The sequence below is a fragment of the Urocampus carinirostris genome, chromosome 13 (assembly GCF_059441175.1).
Source record: "Urocampus carinirostris isolate Australia breed hairy pipefish chromosome 13, RoL_Ucar_1.0, whole genome shotgun sequence".
In the NCBI taxonomy this organism is placed as follows: Eukaryota; Metazoa; Chordata; class Actinopteri; order Syngnathiformes; family Syngnathidae; genus Urocampus; species Urocampus carinirostris.
Window position 1 is genome coordinate 9,154,288 of NC_142361.1, and position 15,120 is coordinate 9,169,407.

The following is a 15,120-nucleotide window of genomic DNA, read 5'->3' on the forward strand; positions in this document are numbered from 1 at the left end:
TTATTTATTTTTATTTTTTTTAGTGACCCGTAGCGGCAATAGTAGTATTCTTTTAATACACATGTAAATAAAAGTCTAAACAAAAATCAATTATTAAAGGGAGATATTTATCGTTGAATATGATTGTGAAATATTTTAGCCTAAAGTCCTATAAAATATGACAAAATCATATTGGCTGACAGGTGATATTTTGCTTGATTTTGCATTTAATTATTGTAATGTATTATTACTCAAATGTATAGTTTCCTCTAGTTAACCGATCACTTGATGGCATCTGATACTGGTATTAGCTACATACTGAGTACCGATGAGTACCGATAGGGCTGCATCAGCACCAATACTGATACCTAGTATTGGTACTTGCCCATACTGATTACTAATGGTTGCACACAATGGTATATAGGGCAGGGGTGAGCAAATGTTTTCAGTAGCCGGGCCACATTGGGTTTAAAAATTTGCCGGGAGGGTCCGGGCTAAGACAAAAAAAAATGAATTTGATTTGTTTCATATCTGCCAAAATTGAGTCTTAATCTGATACTGTGACAATGCATGAATATCAAATATATCTCATTTTCCAATATGCATTTATGAATAAACATACGTTCAAAAAATGACATGTATATGCTAAATTTGATTGGTAGTACTTTTTTTTTTCAACTTATTGTTTAGCGAGCCAGATAAAAATGCCTGATGTATGTGTGCTACGAGCTGCAGTTTTTCTGACCCTGCTTTTTGTAACAATCAAGCCAATATTTAAATAAAAGAGAGTAGCACAAACTCAAAGTCATCCAGAAACAAAATGTAAATTTTCTCATGAATATACTATCCCCCTTTGAAGCGCTATATTTGATCATATGCATTAAAAAGCTCCAAATGCAGAATTTGATAAATATCTTAATAAATAAAATAATTGTATTATATTTTGAGATTGCAAAAGCAGAAAAATGTAACCATGACGTTCACGTAATTGTCTATGTTAGCGCAGTGCACATTGTACGAACGCAAATGGACACTGGTGATTTGAATGGCTCCAAATCAATTACAATTGGTAAACAATGTTCGGTACGTTGTTATTGAAGATAGTATTTTTGTTCAACAGCCCCTATGTGGCCCGAGGGCCATAGCTTGCCCACTCCTGCCATAGGGTAACTACGTCATTTTAGAAATGCTTGTCATTGATGTTTTTCGGTGCCATTACAAGAAAAAAATGTATTTAGCCAATGAAGACTGCTAGTAGAAAGTTGACGAGATATCACTGTATTTTACTTTATTTCTTTTTTGACATTAAACCTTAGCATTTCCGTTTATATAGTGAAAAAGAGGGATCTAGACCAAGGTGAAATAGGAGTCCTTAAAAGCACTTCATGGCGGTTTTGATGTTCATTCTCATTTTCTCTGGAAACTTAAATATTTTTAGACTAACTGGTGTGCACTGTGAGTGTTCTTCTAACGCAATTGCTCCCTGTTTGAACCTGCTTTTGCAGTAAATCCTTGACATTTTAAAAATACTTTATCCTGGCTTCCTTTTATCTCAGCTCAGTGTGCCTGTATAGGTTGGACTGATTTCACCTTGTTTATTTTTGGAAGGATCATATAAGTGAAATTACCTCCTTTCTGTTTAAGGTTGAGTTCATCTAGATTCTAGATGTTCTGGGGTGGGCAAACTACAACCCTTGGGCCACATGTGGTCTGTCAAGCTTTTGAATCTGGCCTGCCAAACAAAAATAGTCAGACGTATGTATATAGTAGTAAATAAAGTAATACTTATAAAAAATGTTTTTCGGGGTGACAAATTTGTCCCCATTAATTATTTGTGTGTCAACAGCTGATTCAAGAAATACTACAGAAATGCTTCAAAATGAATACAAAACTAAATAAAAAAAAAACGTTTTGCTTAAAAACAGGGACCTACTATATTATTTTTCTTTCATTATGAAAAGAAAAAAAAACTCTTTAGAAATACTGAAAAGACACTAGTAGACGATAATACAAAGCAACTACATCAGAAATATTACACCAGAAAAAAAAAAAAAACCTCAACGACCATAATATTGCAAAAATGCTATATGAATACTGCAAAAAAACTACTATAGAAATATGACAAAAATACTACAGAAATACAAAAAAATAACAGTTTGGAAATACTTCAAACATACGACAGAAATACTATAAAATTATTGCTACAGGAATACAAAAATATAAAAATACTACTACAGAGATTTTGGGTCGCAAATAAGACAAAAATACTACTCTGACACTATTATGACAGAAATACTGCAAAAATACAACTATGGAAATACTACAAAAATAAAACTACAGTAATACTACAAAAAATAGTGCAAAAATAATACAAACATCCAACTGCAGAAATACTGCAAAAATAGTGCAAAAAATATTCCAAAAATATGACTGCATAAATACTACAAAAATACTAAAAAAAATCACCTACACTAATACTACTACACTAAATATCAAATGAAGTGCCTAAAACAGGGCCCCGGTGATGTGGAATGCTCTGCTCCCTGAGATTCGATCTGCAACCTCAGTGGAACTGTTTGAATCTAGGCTTAAAAAACTTTTATTCTATAGCTTATGAATGACCTATATTTTATGTTGACAATATCTGTGTATTATTTGTTATTGCAACATCCATTGCAGCCTGGTCATCCTGGAAGGGGGATTACCTAATGTGCGGTCCCTTTTAAAGGTTTCTTCATTTTCCTCATGTTGACATCTTTGAGTTTTCCCTTGCCCTCATGTAGGTTTTAGATCAGGGGATGGTGTAATAATAGTCTATGGTTTACAATAATATGTGGACTCCTTGTGATTAAGGGCTATACAAATAAACATGACTTGACATGACTTGAACCTTATATATTATTTTTGGTTTATTTGTGAGTTTTTTTAAAACCATGATGATGAAACAAATCTTTTTAAAGACAAATATATAAAATACAACACTTATTTGGCACGACGGGTGAGTGGTTAACGTGCTGTCAGCACAACGTTGCAGATGTCCAAGGTTTAATTCCAGCTACTGACCTCCCTATGCAGAGTTTGCATGATCTTCCTTTGCAAGAGTAGGTTTCCTCCAGGCATTTGGGTTTCCTCCAACATTCCAAAAACGTGCATGGCAGGTTTATTGACTTGTATGAGTGAGCGCATGATTATTTTCCTGTCTCTGTGTGCCATGCGACTGGTTGGCAACCAGTTCAGGGTGTTAACTGGGGTAGCTGGAATGGGTTTCAGCACCCATGCGACCCTACTGAGAATGAGCTTTGCTGATGAATAATGGATGGAAGGATAATATGTACTGTAGATGCCTGTGTGAATATTTTTGATGAATGAAAAAAAAAATGGATAGATTTCCAGGACCAGCCACTTGGCCAATTTTTTCAATCCAATGCGGCCCGCAACTCCAAATAGTTGCCCACCCCTGTTCTGGGTGGTGTGTGGGCAGGGTTGGGTAGGGTTACTTTAACTTGATTACTTTCAATTACTTTTGGATTACTCCAATACCAAATATGCTAATAAAAGACAAAAGAAAAAATATATGAATAAAATTACTAAATTCTGTGCAGGCTTGGGGAGTAACGGAATACATGGAACGGCAAAAATGATGTTGGCAAGCTGTTTGGATTTATTTTCATTTTGTTTCTGTTGCATTTTATGTTAGTTTTGCCAGAGATCAAAGAGATCAAAGCCAAGAGAGAAAGCTCACCACGTGTTGTGAGTCATAATTTTATTCATATTTAGTTTCTTTTGTCTTTTATTAGCATATTTGGTATTGGAGTAATCCAAAAGTAATTGAAAGTAATCAAGTAAAAGTAACCCTACCCAACCCTGTCTGTGGGTCTATATAGCCATTTGAAACTCTTTGTGAATAAGGGCTATACAAATAAACATGACTTGACTTGACTTGACTATATGCGTATTTAACGATCTTGTATGTGCGGTATTGATATTGCCAAAACCATAAGCCAGTTTTTCTTTTCTGCTGGGGTCCCCAGGTGTCCGTGGTCAATGCTTTGGACATGCAAGTTATTGTGTCAACCGTCCCGCCTACTTTGGTGGAAGAGAATAAGGACCAACTTATAAGGTAAGGATGTTGTTTCCAGTGATGCCGTTTTGAAAAATGATCTGATTTTTGGGTCCATCGTCTATTTCAATAGTTGTATTAGTGTGTAAATGTGTAAATAAATTAAAAATAACAAATATCATCCACTGTCAAAAAACATTTGTTTGTCTAAAGTGTATTCGTAATTTTAATTTACAGCCAATTTAGGACCTGCATGACATATGTCCCCTTATGAACAGATGCTCATATTTTTTAGTTGTTGGTCGTTTTTAAATTTAATATGTGGCACGGCAGCATTTAGCGGCCCGGAAACTCATACAATATTGGCACCTAGCTGACACAGCAATCTATTCTATTGTGTAATTACAGAACATCTCTGCAGTAGATGGTGCAAACATTGTACTGAAACATGAGATATTTACAAAGAAGGCGGTACACAGAAAGAGTTTCAATCATAAACGATTCCTCAACCATTTAACGTACCTACGGCGGGCTGCTGGACTTTTAATAAACAAATATGCGTCGGTATAATGTCAGCAGTCACTATAATATGTCATGCCACATATCATTGGAAAGCTTAAACTTGAGATTCAATATATGATCACCGTTTCAAAATATACTTATCAAAGAACTATCAAGCCGACGTAACTCACCATTATGTCCCCTGGCTGCCTTCAACTTGAATGTACGTGAAAATGGCTTTGTTACATCAAGGACAATCCATAGAACTCAACTGTGTAAAATATGTAAACACACGGCAGATAAATAGAAATCTGCCTGAAACATTTCTGCTTCGCTGGACTTTGCTTCTTGTAATCTGTTCGTTTCACCACATCATTTACAAATTAACTTACTCGTAACATTTTTCCAAAATGGTCGTTAGCACTCCCCTTTTTATTAACATCTTTCCTATCTTAGTCCTAGACACATTATTTTCTGCTTGTTATGAAGGTTCCTTTTCTCCAACTTAGATGATGCAAATTTTCGGCTTGTTACCAAGTTATGAGGGAGCTTGATAATGATCCAGGTGATTGGAATCACCTGTATTGGAACAGAGAAACTTCAAAAACACTGAGGACATTCTGTTATCGAGGATAGGGTTGGCCACCCCTACAGTAGAGTATGGTCAAATTGCTCTTCAGCGAATTGGTCCTCTGTTATTTTTCACTGCAGCTCAAGAAGTCAAGACCTTTAAGCCATTAATCTCACATTTATAACATACTCTACTCAAGTTGATTTTAATTAACATTATTGAAATGCTCGAGCTAAAATGATTTTTTTCATTTCTCCCTCACCTATGCATATGCACATTAGACATAATAATCCCTTCCAGGAATAACAACGTCCATATCAAATTCAAATGATTGTGTTTACTTCACGTCAGCCCCAATTTTACAAGAAGGTAAGTTAGTGTGTAATTAAGTTGTGAAAGGGACGCCGGATACATTTTGCGTCAGACTGCCGCAGTCGCCCGCACCAATCACTATTTTATTTTCCGGAGCATTCACTTGTGTGACTTCCAGTTTATTGTTTTCAAACAAAAAAAGATATGACAACAGCTCTAGTCGCAAGTATCTAATTCTGCACATGAAATGAAATGAAAATGAAAAACATCATTTTTTTTGTATGAAAAAAATGGCTTAACATAAAGCCAACAGAAACAATTTAGAAATAAAAGAAACACAAGGCAATTGTCCGAGGCGAAGACCCAGATGGGTTTATAATACAGTCACTTATGTCCCTGTCCAAATGAATTAATGATAGCGCTTTGGTAAAACATTCTTTAGCACCTCGGAGAGTGGCTCTTTTGGCCTTCGGTGATTTGAAAGGCAAATTGGTGTTAAAGTTGATTTTCAAGAGCTCACCAGGTCTCCTTTACATGCATTAGTACCAAGATATGTGAGGACAACACAAGGGGACCATCAACTCCTCTGTTTATTAGCAAAGGCTATCCTGCGGGGATTCTTAGTTACTGGAATTCCAGAGTACATGCCGCTACTTGTTCTCTACATCTCAAACACTAAAGCTTACAATACAATATGGCTTATCCCTTTTTTTTTCATGAGGCGGAGGTTCACAAAGATGTCAGTTGGTCGCCCCAGCCGATGCCTAGCAGCTGCCTTAAAACAGTACAGTGGGACCTTGCTACTTCGCGGTTCCACGTTCGAGGATTCAGAGCTTCGCGGGTCTAAAAAAAATAATGATAAAAGAAAATAATCCAATAAAGAAAAAAAAAAAATATATATATATATACTTTTTTTTTAAGCATTTTTGAAGGGGCGGTGCTACTTCGCGGATTTTCACTTTTCACGGGTGGTTTTGGTCCCCATTAACCGCGATAACCGAGGGATTACTGTATAGCTGATTGATGTATTAATTTTTGTATTTGCCGATAAAGGGTCATAAAACTTCGGCAAACATGAGGAAAGAAGATAACATAAGCTGTTTGCATTTACCTGCATAAGTTGTGTTCCATTGTCTATTTGTTTAAAAAGGGACCCTTTCATTAAATGGGATTTGAAATACACAAACTATGGAAATAATTGTTTCAACTTACTAAAAGAAAACCTTAATAGTTGGGGCAAAGTAATATATTCCTTTTTAAGCATTAAATTTGATCGTTTGCATTGAAAAACTAAATGCAAAACTGAAAGGTGTTTCATTGCATGCCTAGGCGACATCCAGTGGACATATTAAAAACTGCAGGTCATTGTTTGATTAGAAGGAGCTCATTTTATTCTTATGCCTTTCTCAGCATCATCTCGTGGGCCAGATTAAATATGTTGGCAGGCCGTAGTATGGTCAATCCTGGTCTGTACACTTGCTGTGCTATGTGATTGATCTTAAGCTCTCCCATCCCTTGCGCACATGATAAAGTGATAGAGAGGAGACCAAGTGTTGCTACTACCACATAAAAAAAAAAACATTATACATGCCAATAGTTACTAACTAATGATAGGTACAAGATAATTATCGGGCTTTTAACACCCTAATAGCAGGAAAGGAATAATACACTTGATAATGAGTCACTTGCTGCCACACTAAATATTCAATCAGCTGACACTATGTATTAGAAATGTTTCACGCATTTGCATATAAGGATTTTTTTTTTTATTAATGTAGTACAGTGGTGGCCAACCCAGTCCTCGAGAGCCGCATGTCCTGCATGATATTCCAATCACCTGGATCATTATCAAGCTCCACCACAGTTTGCTAACAAGCTAAAAATTTGCATCAGCTGCGTTGGAGAAGAAAAACCTCCAAAACACGCAGGACATGCGGCTCTCGAGGACTAGATTGGCCACCCCAGATGTATTAGTATCAAGACTTGGTCTTTGCTCTATCACTTTGTCGTGTGTAAAAGGGATAGCAGAACTTAATATTTGTCACATGGCTCTGCATGTTTACTGACTGTTATGTTGTTTTGTCAGTAGAATACATTGAGTTTTGTTATGAGTATGTTTTTGTCACACCTGTGTACCGTATATGTTAACGACATATTCATTGATACTGATTCTTGCGTTATTTCATTAAGATCGTCACATTCAGATACATTCCGCAGACGTCTGTTTTAATGATAGCACAATGTGTGACTATTCTTTACTAGACATTTACCGATTTATTTTTATTTTTTCAATGTGAGATACAGTTTGTGCGTGGATGGGCTCATTTTTATGGCTGTTTAAGCCAGTGGCTTAAAATTTGGTGCAGCTTGTACTAAAACAAAGTTGAGTTTCTTCCTTAAATATGTGCATGCGGATTTTAATCAGGTGTGCTCTGTAGGAATTATTGTACTCCATCAATCACAAAATCTGTGTCATTGCCCACATTTTCTGAATCAGGCTCTCCATCGAGGTTAATAGTTTGTCCAGTTAATGGGAATCTAATTGACCCTAATCACAGCTTTATTGCCTTCAACTTCATTATGGCAATTTCAGTATCCTGGAGCGACACATCCAGGACCAGATCCCGGGTGCCAAGGTAATTGTGGAGGCCATTGGACCACGTCGCCACGGCGACGGTTTTGAACTGGAGGACTACAGCAAGTCGGACCTGATGGTGTATGCCATTGATCCGCTGACGAATCGGGCCATCTCGCGACAGGAGCTCTTTAAGTAAGCTGCCCAAAATGTCTTGAGCCTTGTGTTGTTTTAAATTACTATATTTTCCGCACTATAAGGTGCATTAATTTAAGTTTAGCTATCGTGATGTCGCTGACCAATTTCTCAAAAAAAACAAAACTGTATGCAATTGAAATTGAACCTGCGTCATAGCAGCGAGAGCACCAAAACCTAACCACTCGATTACCAGATGCCTATGACAATTAAAAAGGCATTTGATTTAATCTCATTATCAAACTATTTTTTATTGTGCCATAGAAAAATGTTTAAAATAGAAAGTTGTCCTAAATAATATAAATGAACGCAAAAAAAAGCACAATAAGGGAAACAACTGTTTGGTGCATCTGATGATGAATCAGACTTTGCGTCTATATCTTTCTGGAGGACTTTTTATTTTCTTCATACGGTATGCATTTCCAATTTTATCCACCATTATTTTTCAGTATATAAGGCACACCGGGTTCTATGGCGCACTTTCAAATTACAGGTCAAATTGCGTTTTTTAGGAAGTTTTACTCACTTGCGTTGCTGACTTTCAGACTTTTCAGGATAACTCTGCCTTCTCCCTGTGCCTAACAATAGATGTCTTCGAGTGTTTGGGAGGACGTTTGATTGTGTATTATTTGTTTAGTTTTTTTTGTTTTTTTAATCTCATGTTCAGACATCCGTACAAACTTTTTAGTTCGAGTAATGTCAAAAAAACGACAACGTCTACTCCCCTTTTGCCATGGTGACCCGTCGAATCGGGTTGCACTTAGGCTGTCTTTTATCACGCCCTGTTGATCCGGTTTAAGTTACACATACTGGAATGAACTCACCAAAATCCGCGGCCCTGGAACCAAAAACCTCGGTGCGTTTTCAGCCCCGGGCCGGCAAAACTCAAAACTCAGTGTTAGATTCAACGCTGGTTAAAACCTCCGTGGTGAAATGAAAGCACGATCCAGCCACTCCAATTATGCTAGGTTTACGTTTAGCTGTTCTCTCAAAATGATTTTCTATACGGCTAATGACTGTCAATTGCTACATTTCTTACCCACAGTATTGGCCCACTAAAATATGCATCCCATTAGTTTCCTACTAACGCTGTTGCAAACAACAAGACCTCCAATTGTTTTGAGGGCTTGGACATAAACCAGCAATATATTTTCAGCGTTGTTTTCAAGTGTGTTTAAATAGAAAGTATGTCGCTGTGTTCCCAGGGTTAGTCTGGCACAGTATGATTGCATTGTTTTTCCTTTTTCTTGAGACCACATTTGCATTCTAGCTTGACGACACGTAGAAAGTGTTTACAAAGACATTGAGTTCCTATGAGGGGAAAACAGGTCTTTGGTTGCCAGTTGGGGTCAATGGTGAACTCCTCTTTTCTTATTCAAATACACTTTCATAATGCAGATTGTATATGTTAACAGGACCAGATTCTGTAAATCAAAGGCAGTATTTCACCAGAATACACCATCGTCAGCAAGTTTAGCTTGTATTATCTTCAAATTTAATTCAAATTGGTACGCTGACAGAAAAAAATTAAGATTACTCATGGATGCGATATATTAACTCATTTTAATATTGTCAAGTGGTCGAACAAAACTGTATTATAACTAAATGTATACTTTACTCTAAAATCGATATGCATCTCAATAATGTTTTGTGCAAACACTTGACATGAAAAATGAGTATTTATTATTATCAGTGTAAAAAGCAAAAACTCCAATGGTATTTGTTTTTAACTAAGTAAAATAATCTGTCAGAACCAGAACAGACAGTGGAGCCAAAAGCGTAATGTTTCACACCAAGCCTTATTGAGGAAGCGGGGAAGTCAGGCGCGGGGAAACAAAGCCAGCGATCCGGTGCTCGTTGGGCAGGAGGAGCAGGAAGCCCTCGAGATCGAAGCGTGGTCAGAGGACGGAAACGAGTTGGGCAGCCAGGACGGGAGATTGGAGCGTGGTCGGTGGAAGGAATCAAGTCAGGTAGCGGGAGACGATCGGGAAGCCAGGAGCAGACGAGCAGGATACAGGGAGGGATACAGGGCACGATACAGACAGGATGGGACAGACGGGAGCCAGGGTCAAAAATTGTGCAGAGGTTCGCTGACGCACTGACCAGGAATGAATGAGAGTGTTGAGTTTAAATAGGAGGGGAACCAATCAGGAAACGAGCAGCAGCTGGGGCCAAACGAGTGGGCACAGGTGAGGGCAATGGGCAAATCATGACACAATCATCTTTTGATTAAAAATGTAATATATGACAAGCCGACAATTTATTTTTTCGAAAAAACAAAGTAATGGTCTGTTATTGTTAAAATTATCTGACATCACATTCGATCATATTGCACATTTTAAGTATTTTCTTTTCCTTTTATTTACAGCAAAAAATGTTCTGAATTTAAAAAAAATGTTAACATATGTCTAATATTTAAAGTTTTACAGTTTGTGTTGTGTGAATAAAAGCTAAAATATGATCAAATAAATTAAAAAAGAGTTAAAAAACATAGTTGGTTTTGATAATTTGGACTATTTTATTTAACACACATACAACGTAAAATATAATAAGATTAGACAATTACTACTCAATAGAAATTGTCAGCAAGTGGTTTACAAAATAGAAGCATTATTATTATTTATTTCTAATTTATCTATTATTTTTATTTGTGAAACTGTCACATGTATGCATCAAATCATAAATAGTGAAAATAAAAACAATACAATTGTGCAATTAAAAGAAGTATAATAACATGTTATACATATTTATATATGTATATGTATATTTTCTTTTTTTTTCCTTTCCCGTTTAGCAAAAAACAAAAACAAACAAACAAAAAAAAAGTCACAAGATATGTTTTCACATTTTTGTGCATTCGTTCAGGTTGGCGATTGCCCTGGGGAAGAGGCTGTCTCTGAGCCTGTTTGACCTAGTTTCGTGAGACCTGTTGCACCTACCAGATACAAAATAAGTTATTAAATATCCTCTGAATTCAGAAATGTCATAAAATAGTTTTTCTCCAGTGATTTAAGATCTATTATCAGGATTGTCACACTAACGCCGTTTCCTCTCATTGCTGAGGTCCGGCTCATCTCTGAGGAGCATTATGAGGCTTTACACCGAACAGATAATAAAGGTGCTATATCTGAGTTAGATCAGGAGGCTACTCCTGGTATTGGTAACCATGGAAACCGGTACTATCCGTTTCAAACCCTTTCCCAAAATAACGGCCTGGAGAGGGATGGGCGCCAGGCTGTACTTGCCCAAGACGCACTGCAGGTAGTTGTGGTCCGATGATCCAGGCAGTTAAGAGATCCCTCAACTGTTTTCTACCTCACAAGCAGATGATTACTATACAAATAGGCAAAAATTAAGAAAAGGCCATGTACTGATATGGATGAATGATGATCACTTGAAGAAAGCAAATATACTCAACTTTTGCATTTTCTTTTTTTTTTTTTTTTTTTTTTTTTTAAAAAAAGGACAATTTTCTGCAGCATACAAGACAAGGTGTACATGAAGTGTTCTGTAAGATCTTGTGTTAGGTTTTGTGGGGTGATAGGACCATGTGGGGGAGGCAGGGACTTGAGGCAGGGGTGCATTTAATGCATTTATTTACAAAAGTATGTACAAAAGTGACAAGCAAACATGGGTGGGACAAAACAATGAAATGTAAAAACAAAACAAAACCTGAAGAAGTCCAAATCCGAAACAAAGACCGTAACTAGAAATTGAAAACTGCAATTCCTCTTTTGAGCACCCCTGCCTCCAGTTCCTGCCTCCCCTACATGGGTCCATCACCCCCCAACCCTAACACAAATGCTGACGGCGCACTAGTTTACCATGGCACACTCGTTGAAAAAAGCTGACATAGACTATTAAAATACGCCACATAGAACTAAAATTAAAAATAATTAAAAACAAAATCATTACACTTTATTTCAATATAAGTGGTATAATGCAGTGCTGTGAAAACACTTGCATAGATTTAGGCCAACACAATTATGTTCAAAAAGTGTTAAAATGCCATCTATCAATTAGTTTTTGACTCCGGCATGTGCTCCTATGTAGATTTCTGGATGGCAATGTTTTGGAAATCAACAAAGAGTTCCAGCCTTACCTGGGCGAAGGCGGCCGAATCCTAGAGATCCGTTCGCCAGACATCGTGGCTAGCGTGAAGAAGGCAGCCCAAGCTGTGGGCTACACGGAAGGGGCTCTCCTTGCTCTTGCCATAATCATCATCCTATGCTGCATCCCTGCCATCCTCATCGTCATGGTGACCTACAAGCAGTGAGTACAGTAGGCCTGATTTTTGCTGGTAAAGAATTAACAGGGACAATATTCAAGTGAGCTTTTGCTTGGATATTTTTTTTTCTTCTTGTTGACTCCTTGCACTGCTTTGCATCGACTGCACGCTCGCGCTTTGGAATGCAAATTAATTAAGGCTCATTTGGAACAAATACATACATTCGGTGGTGACCACCACAGCGCGTCTTCACACCACTTAATCATGTCAGCCCCACGCAGCTACACAATCAACAACCAAGTATTTGAGAGTGCAGTTCACAAAGTAATTATAGGTGCCTTTTTATCTATGAAAACATAAAGGCTGTCAAATTTACCTAGCGTTGCTGGAAGAACAACGTATTTTTCCATGTGTAGTGGTTACAGCTGGCCTCCACACTTGGCCGGGCCCCCTGATCAGTACCAGAGATCATTTTGACGCACATTTATTTTTACCTTAAAAAAAAAACTCAAACCAAACTCAAACTTCAAACCCAAGTCGTCACAGTGAGTTTACCTAATCTTTACCAATGGACTACCCCTCATTATAGAAGGGAAAAATTATGTGGCCCTCACAGGAAAAGTTTTTGCGACACCTGATATGATATAGCAATAAACGAGTACCGTCAATTTTGAACTAGTGTTCAGAAGCAGCATTCTCAAATTTAGGAACGGAACTTAATTATATCTTTGTACAAGCTGCACCAAATTTCAAGGCTCAGGCCAACCACACGGGGAATTTAGCATCAACGCCTTTGGCTGCTGAACACCAGCGGAGCAATGCCCCTGCACACTTGAAGCCATTTTCAGCTTTACTGCAAGTTGTTTACGTCATGTGTTTTCGGATCATGTGACCTCTCCATTTAGACACTACCAGAGTGATTACAAAAACTAACATGTATTTACCATTACACCAAAATGAAATGCAACATCAAATAAAATGTGAGCCCGATATTTCTAGGCGACAGCACCCGGACAACCAAACAGTGTAGAATAGTGCCAAATTGAACACAGACATGTTTTTGTGCTGTTGTCATTGGTGGTTGCCCACAGTAACGGACCAAATTGCATTTGCTTTTCATCGTTTGTCTGGAATTAAAGGAAACTCCAGTGACCTCATGCCAATGATATGGAAAAACAACAGAACCGTTTTTGATGGATAACTTCCACTGCTGTTCAATTTGGATGTATACATTGAGGTCTGGGTGGCATGACAGATGAGTGGTTAGCACGTCTGCTGCACAGTTCTGAGGTCATGGGTTCAAATCCAGCTACAAGCCTCCCTGTGTGGAGTTTGCATGTACTCCCCGTGCTTGCATGGGCTTCCTTCCACTTTCCAAAAACATGCTTAACAGGTTAATTGGCCGGTCCAAATTGTCCCTAAGTATGAATAAGCGAGTGAGTTGTCTGTCTCAGTGTGCCCTGTAACTGGCTGGCAACAAGTTCAGAGTGTCCCACTGCCCAAAGATAGCTGGAATGGGCCCGCGACCCTATTGAGGATATTGGACTGGACTGGATATCGTGTCCTTGATTTGTGGGTGAATACTTTGGTATATTATGAATAAGTAGTTCATATTGAAAAAGTGCTGTCAAACTCCTCATTTACCTCATGTTATGTATTATGAGAATAGATACTTGTCTTTGCTGGTGCCTCCACTTTCTCACCAATGATTAATTCATGCCAAGTTTCAGGCAGCAGCTCAATTTCTTTCTTCAACTATACGATGCATTTTCCGTGTTGACGAGGGTTGGTACGTCAGTATGTGACTGATTTACAACAACGGAAGCTGTGATTAATCATACAATTTAATGGGACCTCTGTTAACTACTCGGTCATTTTATCGATCTACTGTTGCTTGGCAAAATGTTTTTACTACCATAAAGGAAAAAAACACAAGCTGTACCATAGTGAGAGCCTTAGTGTTTAAAATGTAAATAAGTAGCAGCTTGTAGTCCGGAGTGTGTGTGGGTGAGGTGACGTGCCGGATATAATATAGGATTATAGATAATGGACACATATTGCAAATGATCACACAGGAATTAGATTACCATTTTTAATAATATATATATACTGCATTGTGAAAGAAAATGTCACAAATTATAATGAATGTTTTCCCCCTCCTTGTTTTCCTCAATGCTTCCTCTTGCGATCGCCCTTCATCAGGTTCAAAGAGTAAGTAATTATTTGCATCCATAATTTCCATGTTTTTCTGTTTCTTGTGCTGCTGAAATTACAAAATAGAAAAGCTGTCACTCTAGTTTTTGACATTAATGAGCTATTTAAAGAAGACCGTATTTATAATAAAGCGTATGTGCTGTTTTTATAGTTTAAAGATTATTAACAGTTTATCTTACACATTTGTTGTAAAGGGGGGAATTCACTTCATGTCACTTGAGCTCCCTGTTTACTGTTAATACCCAGTCTCTTATGGGTTTTTCACTTTTCAAGTGTTTGCTCAGATAACATTCATTGATGGGGGGGCCATCATTGCTTTTTTCACAGGCGGCAGGCTGAGTGTGCCAAAACGGCCAGGATTCAAATGGCTTTGCCGCCGGGAGGCAAAGCTCCACCTACCAGCGCAGCAGGAGCCAACCTTTACGAAGAGCTTGGGGATAGCAGCATGTGAGTAAAGCAAAAGCTCACGGTTCACAGATTCCTCA

At 37.8% G+C, this 15,120-nt stretch overlaps 1 protein-coding gene across 1 annotated transcript in view; it reads left to right on the forward strand.

Moving 5' to 3' along the window:
- Window positions 1-15,120, forward strand: part of LOC148353674 (protocadherin-15-like) — a 350,912-nt gene that overhangs the window by 311,552 nt on the left and 24,240 nt on the right. The window contains exons 29-33 of the mRNA XM_088350828.1: window positions 4,011-4,099; window positions 8,017-8,193; window positions 12,247-12,465; window positions 14,624-14,632; window positions 14,963-15,082. Coding sequence (XP_088206954.1) covers window positions 4,011-4,099; window positions 8,017-8,193; window positions 12,247-12,465; window positions 14,624-14,632; window positions 14,963-15,082 — 614 coding nt within the window. The remainder of the gene's footprint in view (window positions 1-4,010; window positions 4,100-8,016; window positions 8,194-12,246; window positions 12,466-14,623; window positions 14,633-14,962; window positions 15,083-15,120) is intronic.